The sequence below is a fragment of the Boleophthalmus pectinirostris genome, unplaced genomic scaffold (genome assembly GCF_026225935.1).
Source record: "Boleophthalmus pectinirostris isolate CB_2022bp ecotype Guang Dong unplaced genomic scaffold, ASM2622593v1 HiC_scaffold_37, whole genome shotgun sequence".
Taxonomy (NCBI): domain Eukaryota; kingdom Metazoa; phylum Chordata; class Actinopteri; order Gobiiformes; family Gobiidae; genus Boleophthalmus; species Boleophthalmus pectinirostris.
In genome coordinates this window covers 15,307-25,000 of record NW_026571340.1, presented here as the reverse complement: position 1 = coordinate 25,000, position 9,694 = coordinate 15,307, and the positions used below count along the sequence as shown (strand labels likewise).

At 38.8% G+C, this 9,694-nt stretch overlaps 2 protein-coding genes across 3 annotated transcripts; one reads left to right on the top strand and one right to left on the bottom strand.

Annotated features, from left to right (window-relative positions):
• The first annotated feature begins 6 nt into the window (after nt 1–6).
• ncaph2 (non-SMC condensin II complex, subunit H2) lies at nt 7–6,649 on the top strand. Its single transcript, XM_020926643.2, has 20 exons — nt 7–27; nt 873–986; nt 1,062–1,163; nt 1,233–1,294; nt 1,374–1,452; nt 1,530–1,586; nt 1,659–1,738; nt 1,819–1,976; nt 2,056–2,186; nt 2,260–2,337; nt 2,415–2,478; nt 2,550–2,651; nt 2,736–2,780; nt 2,874–2,944; nt 3,017–3,125; nt 5,690–5,770; nt 5,894–5,943; nt 6,029–6,130; nt 6,195–6,344; nt 6,434–6,649. Exons 2-20 carry the CDS (start codon nt 879–881, stop codon nt 6,560–6,562), a joined length of 1,758 nt encoding a protein of 585 aa, XP_020782302.1. The 5' UTR covers nt 7–27; nt 873–878; the 3' UTR covers nt 6,563–6,649.
• Nucleotides 6,650–6,694: 45 nt separating this feature from the next.
• Nucleotides 6,695–8,119, bottom strand: LOC110161824 (protein SCO2 homolog, mitochondrial). 2 transcript variants are annotated; one of them, XM_020926659.2, is made up of 2 exons: nt 8,055–8,119; nt 6,695–7,644 (listed from the first exon to the last, which is right to left on the bottom strand). In XM_020926659.2, exon 2 carries the CDS (start codon nt 7,633–7,635, stop codon nt 6,829–6,831), a length of 807 nt encoding a protein of 268 aa, XP_020782318.1. In that variant the 5' UTR covers nt 7,636–7,644; nt 8,055–8,119; the 3' UTR covers nt 6,695–6,828. The 2 variants fall into 2 exon arrangements, with proteins under 2 accessions (XP_020782318.1, XP_055017153.1); XM_055161178.1 differs by lacking the exon at nt 8,055–8,119 and adding an exon at nt 7,836–8,043.
• Nucleotides 8,120–9,694: the final 1,575 nt, after the last annotated feature.

Below are 9,694 nucleotides of genomic sequence, written 5' to 3'. Positions count from 1 at the left end.
TGTAGTTCGAGAGACGCATATTATACAGTAAGTGTTCATTTTGAAAGAAAATATTAACCGATTTGCTCGTGTTTACCTGAATCTTGATGATCATACGATATTTTATCAATTTAACTATTTTGGTGTTGCAAATTAAACTCTAAATTTGACAGAAATGAGAAAAACGTTAAATTTACCACCATTTAGTTGAATCTCTCAATAAATATATCCACCACGGTATTTGAATCTAATGTCTGGGTCTAACTGTTTACCTATGTAATTCATTATGCACAACATGTTACACAATCTGTGGAGTATAAATTACTTTGATTGCCTATATTTGATTTTAAAGCAGTCCTTTTAGGACCAGTATAGTTACATTTAACTGTTTATGATAATGGAGAATGGGCAACAAAGTGTGATTTTGTGATGCCAATGTATAGTCCAGGTCGTTTTTAGACTATCACGGAGAATTTTAGACTTTTGGGGACTACCATAGTTGTTCTGTTAATGGGAAACACTGAACAATTACTAGAAACTAATTCCATTTGTGCAAATTAGGGGTGGGCACATGATTCTCGCAGTTATTTTCTTTATATCATATGAGCCATTAATATAAAATAATTCGAGCCATCTGCTCAAAGACGTAGCCATGCATCTGCTTCCTAAGAGTTCACACCTCATTATGATTGGTTAAATCTGCTTGTGACTCACTGACAGAGGCTGTCCAATAGGGATGGGTGTTTAATACTGTCTTTTATTTGAGCATAAAGCTGCATTAAACAGAGATGCTCTGAATCACAATATAACAATCCTGAGCCTGTGAGACTGTGGATATGGGGTGTTTGTAACATTATGAATTGTTAAAGCATTGTGTCCATACTTCCACACAGGAAAACATGGAGTCCACAAAGAGTAGATTCGCTCACCTGCTGCAGCCCATTAGAGAACTCACCAAGAACTGGGATGTGGACATAGCCTCAGAGTTACATGATTATTTGGAAGAGGTAACGGCACTGTTATTATTAATGTATTAATTTTTGTTTCTTTAAAATTGAGTTGTATTCTACTTGTACATCTAGCTTGATGAAATGTGCATCACATTTGACGAAGGTGAAATAAGATTAAACTTTGCTGAGGCTGCCCTGTTGATTCAGGGGTCTGCTTGTATCTACAGCAAAAAGGTTTGGAAATATGAATATTGTAATTGCCATACTCCAAATGGGTCAGTAAGTACATTCTCTGTCTTTTAGGTTGAGCTTCTGCATAGTTTAGTCTACCAAACCCTTGAGTACATCAACGATAAAAACAAAAAGTAAGAAATGCTCAACTATTGTGTAATCTATTATAAAACACCAAATTATTTCAGGTGATTGTTTTATTTTATTTTTTAGAAAAAATAAGCAAGCAGCAGAATCTCAGAAAAATAATGCAGAAGAAGCAGTGCGCAACCATGACGAAGATGATGCTGTGGTAAATACAGTTTTAAAGAATTGTTGACTTTACATATTCTATTCACGAAAAGGCTTTAGATTAGAGATTGTTTTCAGTTTTCAGATCTTGAGATAAATCCTTCAAACTACAATCAGAATGGGGATTCATTCACTGTGAGTCTTCCTCAGTTATTACATTGTCATTCAAAGTCTGTGTGCTGACTCCTTTTCTGAACCTTTGCTTAGGCAGTGAATGATGTTCCTCTTCCTCCTGAATGTCTGATTCCTCAAGACACCAGGGCTAAGCATAAGCTTCCCCTCATTACGTCAGAACATTTCTCTATAGAATAACATTTAACAGATTTTGTCAACAGAATAAATTTATTCTCTTAATGTCTGCTTTTAGCCTTAAAGGTGAGGTCTTGTACAGCCAGAAAGACTTCAGGGTAATTACCCTGATTCCAGAGAATGATACTATTCAACTCACATCTACAAGTGCCGAGTCAAGGGAATTGATGGAAGAAAATCAACACCCTCCAGCAGTTGAGCAGCCTCAAAACAATGGTACAAGACATACAAGCCAATTCTGTCATGATAATATAACAGTGTTTGTCATTTCACTGAAAGTCTGTTGTTATTGTAGATGAAGCTCCAGTTTGTGCCACAGTAGCAGATGTGAATGTAGATGCTGCGGAGAATAACTTTCTTCCTCTAGATGATGATGGTGGCATGGACGTGGACCTTGGAACAGAGGAGCATGTTGAAAGACATCAGGTCAGATTGCGCTATAGATGCTGAGTTTTGTTTAGCACAGCTACTATTACTCATACAACTCTGTTTTTTACAGGCTCCTTCTGAAGGCATAATGATTAGAGAGAGGCGCCATGCAGAAGTCATTAAACCAAGGGAAGAACACTCCCCTGAAGTATGCTTGCTAAAAAAATTTAAATGGCATGATTGTTGTTAATGTAACCTTGGTTTACTAATAGATTATTGCTTTAGGTAAATGTGTGGGCTCTCCATGACCCCTATGCAGCTCTTGAAGAAGAAAAGCCTTTTAAGTCAGGTATGATTAAAACTTGCTTAATATTTCTTGTCATAAGACAAAAGGGATATATTAAACTGTGTTTTTGTCAGGCAAGTGCTACAAGGTTCCTGAAGGTTTAGATGATGCAGGAAAGAGGAAAAGAAAACACCATTCTGTAATACAGGACTTTGGGAGCTGGTTCAGAGGAATCTGTAAGTCATTACCAGCTTAAACCTTAGTTAATTTTCCTTGGTCTCATGTCATTTCATATTTGGATTCTCTTGCTTTTATTGTAGTTGATCCTCCGCCACAGAGATTGAAAAATGGCCCCACCTTTTTAGGTAAATTGTTTGCATATTTACACATTTTCTGGCACCTTGTTGTATAGTTCAGGCTTGTGTGTAATGTTGTAAAATTGTGTTTCTCTTATACAGACCTAAACTACATTTATTTAACCACAGTCAAAGACAAACTTAAGACCAAAAAAAGGATTTATAGGAAAGCAGTAAGGGAAGTTTTTTTTGTCAAATGTCCAATGTGCAATTTTTTACAGTTTTAACAGTACTTTTGAAAATAGGGAGTGGTGATATCTGATGAAGAACTAAGACAAACCCTCCTGCAGCCAGAAGACAAAGAAGAACAGAGGAATGAGGAGGATCCTATATATGATCATCCAGGAATCCTAGGTAAAAGAAACAGAAACACATTCGGCCTCTGTCTTGGATAATTGATATTTATGAGGGTAGAAAGAGTAGGTAGTCATGTAAATAGGAAAAGAAAAATTTAGGGTAACAGTTTGATACCCAGTGCTCAGACACCAACATTGCCTGTGTATCTAATGCATGGTCAAAGGGGCAGGTGGCGCAGATTGGCATCCTCATCTTGTAACAAAATTGCAATGTGTCTTTAGGCCCGAGCGCCAGAGGCTGGCGAAGGGCCTATTAGTATCGCAAAGCGATGCTCCAAGTGGCCGAAAAATGGAATGACTCGCCCGTAGTGACCAGGGACCCTCGCCATCACGTAGCAATGCGCCTGAGGTTTCCGAAAATGTATAGTTTGTCGGCCAAAAAAAAGCGGAACATTGTTCTCGCATCAGAATATTATTCTTTCTTCTTTCTTTCTTCTTCTTATTATTTTTTTCCTAACCAACTCACCCATTTTTCACCCACTAAACAATGACGAAAAGTCCTGAAATTTTGCCATCTGGTAAAACTCGCGCTTCCCTACGTTTTGGCTATTTCCATTTTCCAAAAATAAATAAAATGGCTCGTCAGCGCCACCAAACGACTCAAAAATGCATTAGGGAATACGAATGACACAAAAAAAAACTTGCACGTACAATCATGAAATTTGACACAGAAGTCGATCATGTCAAGACAAGGAAAAAATATTATTACGCCAACACCGTGTGCTCCACTAGGGGGCAGCAATATTGGCTTAAAGTTTGCTAAGCTTTTACGAACTCCTCCGAGGGCGTTCACCCGAACGAGCTCAAATTTGGTCCACATCATCTCAAGACGTAGAACAATAAAAGTTATCCAAATTGTTCACACACGTCTTACGATCTCTGAGCAGTGAAGCAACAAAAAATGCACACAATTTTGGACATTTACAAATTGCTCCCATTTGCTCAAACGAACTCCGATTTCAATGAAATTTGAAACATTTGTTAAACTCTCTGCCCTGAAGCTACTTCATGTGAAAATTATGAATTTGGTGCATTAGCGCCCCCTATAGATTGAAACAAAATTTAATATAGAAAAAAATCATTTGTTCCCAAATAGTTGCTCAAAAATTTCTGAAATTTTGCACAAAATTCCCTTTTGGCATCCTGATCCAAAAGTCAGTGACACCCATGTCATATTTTTTATGGCGTTGCCATAGCGATGGCATAAACTCTCCATTGGTAAAATCTACAAATTCTGGCACAAAACTATGGCCGATTTCACTCAAATTTGAATCGTTGATTGACACTCCGACCCTGAACAGATTTATATAAGAAAATCTCAGATGGGCGCAATAGCGCCCCCTAGGGAAATTGCATGGTAGTGCAAACATTTACTTTGTTGTAGACATATAAAATTTGGTACACAGATTCATGACATGGTCTTGATCAAAAAAGTCAATGACGACCCCATGCCATTTCCCATCGTGTTGCCATGGCGACAGGCCAAACATCTGCCCTTGCCAATAGGCCCGACAAAAAACTTTGGCGTAGCCAAACCAAATTTGGTACACAGATGCATCATGGGAATAGGAACAAAAAAGTATATTACGCGGTTGCTAGGCAACCAACAGGAAGTCGGCCATATTGGATTGATGGCGCGAGGGACAACCTGTCCTCGTACTTGAACGAACTCGTCCTTGGGCGTTTGACCCAGACAGAATCATTCTGTATCATCTAGACAAGTGGGACATTAAAAGTTGTTAAAAGCTTTTTAAAAGGTCACACGGTGTTGCCGTGGCAACGGTGCAAATTTCGGGTTCGTTTTTAGGGCTCACCATCAAACTTCAACGAGTGATAATTTGCACAAACTTTGACCAATTTCACTCAAATTTTAATCGTGGGTTCACACCCCAACCCTGAACAGATTGATGTAAGAAAATCTCAAAAATGGTGCATGATAGCGCCCCCTAGGAAAATTGTATGGTACAGTAAAAATGGTTTTATTTGTCACAGATATACAAAATTTGGTAGACACATTTATGACATGGTCTCAATTCAAAAAACTCAATGATGCCCCACATCCCGTTTTTTATTGTGTTGCCATGGCAACAAGGCCAAATATCTGATCCTTCGCCAATAGGACGGCCCAATAAAAACTTTTGCATAGCCAAACCAAATTTGGTACACAGATGCATCATGGGAATAGCAACAAAAAAGTATATTGTGACCATGCCCCCCATCTTGGATAAAAAAAAAAATCAGCACATACAGTAATTGAGAAAAATAGTACGGTTCCATTAAGATTAGGTTAAGGTTAGGATTAGGTTAGGGGTAACGTTCGGCCTAGGGTTAGAGCTACAGTTAGGAGTTCAGGTGGGTTTAGGGGTTAGGGTTAATTTAGGAGTTAGATCAAGGGGTAAGGTGCATTCGTGGGGCACGGCATGTGCAGGGCTCAGCGTGGTCGAGGTGCGGCGTGGCGTGGCGTAGGCTCGAGTGAGGGCCGATGATCGCCGCTTGCGGCTATATTTTATTATTATTATTACTAAAGGAACAACTGCTAAATATTGATAAATATTTTTGAAGCTGAAGACAATGATAACTCTGACAATGAGCATGAGGGGTTTCCTGATGAGTGTGGAGGTGGGCCTGACTTCATATCACCAGGTATGACACCCTAATTTATACTGTAGCGTTTGTTGGCATATGATTTGTTGTGATTTAAAATTGCAGCAGTTTTAAAATTTAGTACATTGCATGTTTCTGAATTGTGCTGTATATTATTTGCAGATGATCAGAACGATGATCTGAGTTATGAACAGCTTGTGAAACTGCGTGTTGTGAGTAATAAGTAATACCCACAAACAAATTTTAAAGAAATGTATGATCTCTGTTTAAGAAGTGTTTGTACCTCTTGAAATGCAGGAGCAGCTTGTGGAGAACTCCCGGGGATACACTCAGGAGACTGCACTATCACGGAGAGTTAAAGAATGGGAAGACCAAATCAAACCTGAACTGGCTTTGCAGGTAACTATGAAGTGTATAAGCAACCTTAAATAAGTAATACAATTATGTCTCATATTACTTGTAGGAAGAACGGCCGGCTTTTGATATCCATGATTACGGTGACAGGATTGTAAATGCATTCGACAGTGTGGGTCAGCGCAGACCCTTTGCTTCTATAGTCTCGGGATTAGATAATTTTGAAGTATGCAAATTCTTGGTGGCCTCCTTGCAACTGGTAAATCAAATAAAAAACTGTTTAGTTAAAGTTACATTAAATATTCATTATCATAATGAATTCTATATATCTGCTTCTTGTTTTTTTAGGCTAATGACTATACAGTGGAGATCGACAGTTTAACTGGACTGGAAAAGAGTGTAGATTCAATGGGATTGACACTCCTTAGTGTTCACAGAGCCACAGAAAGGTTTAAAAACCTTCAAGGTTCAAGCTGAGCCATCATGACCTGTATTTTCAATATTTTATCTTTAGCATTATACCCTATTTACTTTGTATCTGTAATTAAAAAGCTATTGAGGTATTGAACTGTAAATTGTCACATCAATTTAGATACTACAGAAGATGTATGTAATCCAAAATTTACTTTATTTCATTTTAAACTGAAAATATAGAAATATTGCAATCATGCAGTTCTGCACTGATCACATTTTCTTTTGACCATATCTGACCTTAAACATTTTTCCAGATCAGATTTGTGTGGTTAGATTCTAACATACGTCTTCATGTGATTTCTGATGCTTTCTGTTATTTGTTCATGGCTCTTCATCCTATTGTAATAATCCAAGAATAGTCCATCTGGGCTTATGAGGTAGATGAGGATTGTGTGATCCACAATGTAGTCTCCGTCCTCATCCTTAGGCCCAGGATTTGCATACACCCTATAGTCCCGCCCTGCATGTTTCACCTCCTCTGGAGTGCCAGTCAAACCGATCAGGCGCGGGTGGAAGTCTTTGATATACACAGCCAGTTCTTGTGCAGTGTCCCTCTCTGGGTCCACAGTGATGAAGAGTGGTTGTACCTTTGGCAATGACGGGTCTTGGTCAAGGACAGACACAACAGTGCTCAGCTTCTCCAGCTCATCGGGGCAAATGTCTGGACAGTGGGTGAATCCAAAATAAAGCAGCACCCACCTCCCTAGGAAATCTTGCTTGGTCCTGTGCTGCCCATTGTGGTCCACCAGACTGAAAGTGCCTTGTCCAATAGCCACTTGCTTTAGCTGGTTTAAACGTTGCAGTTGCAGCTTTTGTTGCTTTTCTAAATAAACATAGTACCAAGCTCCAAACAAGCCACCTCCAAAAAGTACTGTGACAAGCAGGCGTGACGTAAGCTTTATCTTGGCTGCATTTGTCGATGGGTTTTGCTTTTGAGAGAATCTTCTATGAGCCAGTCTTTGGGTTTGATGTGGGAAAAATCTGAAGAGTTGTGTGCCAATGGTTGGCATTTGCGGGTAAGCACATCTCTGTAGTCCTCTGCTGACATCACTCAGGATACATCTCACGCCAAACATCTTCAAGAACTACAAAACAATAACAAAGTTTGTACGGGATCAAGCTTCAGCTTGAAACATAAAATCTACTGAAGGTTCTTGTGGCACTAACATGTCATGTCAGATGCATTCTTGTGCTAAGACCATGAAAGTATTGCTAGGACTAACAATGAGCAGCTTTCAAGTCTACTCATAAGCCAGTGCAGACCTAAGCAACGCACCATAGCTCTCTGCATAGGACTGATGTGGACGTGCTTCCTGGTTCAAGTCAGGGCCCAGTGAGGCTTGTTTAGTTAAGAGAGCCAGAATGTAGTTAATGTAACAGAAACGTAAATGGTTGTCTTTACGGTTTCAAATGTTAGCCGAAGTTACAGCTAAAAGAACGACATAAAAAATAACCGTAACAATTTTCATACTGTGTTAAAAATCCGTAACCTTACCAGGCTGATCAGAGTCACCTCTCACTGGTATCACGCGGCCGTGCGACGTTATGCGCCGGTTTACGTCATACAAGAACTGAGCATGCGCGTGGATTTAATTTGCATAATTTAAGAACGCGACAGGAAGCGCTTTCAATTAAGAAAATTAATTAAGAAAATACCCTTTATCCTGTCAGATTATTTAAACGCTCATTGACAGCAATTACATTTAATTCTTGATATCCAATATTTATGAAATTCAATTTCTTTGCAAATAAAACTGTCACTGTAGTTCACAGAATTGCCCGCTAGAGGGCTTCTTGCAGCGGGCCTTGTGAGCATTTTCCCACTTTTATATTCAGTAAGGCTCAGTAGGCTACTGGTTGTACTACAGTGGTAACAGGCAGTCACAGACAGTTGCACCTCATTGCCAGGAAAACTGCGGTGTCTGACTCTCCAAAGCATGGAGGAGATTTCAGAATACAGGTAAGACTGTAAGGTCCACAACCCATCAGTAGGACTACAGCAGTATTGTGCAACGAGGACCAGGACTTGAGCTTCCAGGCCATCAGACAATAATCAGACACACTTTATCCTCTTGTGGCCTCTTTGCTTGGATAGTCTTCTACATAAAAGAAACTCGGTGGGTGACCAGAATTTCAAAATCAAAAACTGGGACACGATCGGGTTAGGGTGGTTGGTAATAATAAAATTGTGAAACGAGAGCGTAATTAAAGAAAACTGTTATGCACTTGGTGCGTCAATAATCACACACATTTTCTTTGTGTTTTGGTCATTTTTAAGCAGCTTTTCTGTATTGTACAGAAATGACATGATTTTACAAATGACATATTATGCCTCTTTACTATTGGCAGGTATCAGATTGGCCAAAAAAAATTGGCCAGGGGGCATTTCTCGTATAAAACTGGGACAAATCAATGGTTTTGGATAAATCTGCTGGGACAGGAGACAAACTGGGACTGTCCCGGGTAGGCTAAATAGGAACATCTGGTCACCCTACTGATGTTGCTTCTTCAGGGTGATAATGTAAAACTAAAACAGACTATAAACGATGCTAATCATTGTATGATGCGCGTGTATTAACAGGATGAAGTTGCCTGGCTTCAGCAAATGAGCTCCGCTACGTTAATACCGTGGTGAAGTTAGTATCACAAAACACGTTAGATATTCAATTACGCAACAACAGCGGAGATGTTCATTGCCTGTGCTCCGCTTGCTCCATCATGGTGCGGGGAGCTGTACACCAAAACTCCGCTGAGTTCGCGAGTTAGGGACCGTCAATAAGTTACAATTACATTTAATGGAGTCTGCTAAAAAAAAAAAAAAAAAAAAAATATATATATATATATATATATATATATATATATATATATATATATATATATATATATATATATATATATATATATATATATATATATATATATATATATAAAATCTTCCAGGTCAATTAATATAAAAACACCAAACCAAGTTATTATAGTAGTCCTACTCCTCAGGTATCACGCACACCTTTTGGTTTTCCAAATTAACCCTTTGTGGGATTTTTAGGAATTTTTTATCTTAAAAATTTGTGGGTTTTTTTCAATAGCTTCGAAGGCAGATGACCTACCACCTCCAAACCAAGTTATTATAGTAGT

Excerpts from the sequence above, each read along its gene's own strand:
- ncaph2 (XM_020926643.2), top strand. The coding sequence starts at position 879 with ATGGAGTCCACAAAGAGTAGATTCGCTCACCTGCTGCAGCCCATTAGA. Across the intron at positions 1,164-1,232 it reads CTTGTATCTACAGCAAAAAG|GTTGAGCTTCTGCATAGTTT; the intron begins GTTTGGAAATAT and ends TCTGTCTTTTAG. Across the intron at positions 2,781-2,873 it reads AAATGGCCCCACCTTTTTAG|ACCTAAACTACATTTATTTA; the intron begins GTAAATTGTTTG and ends TCTCTTATACAG.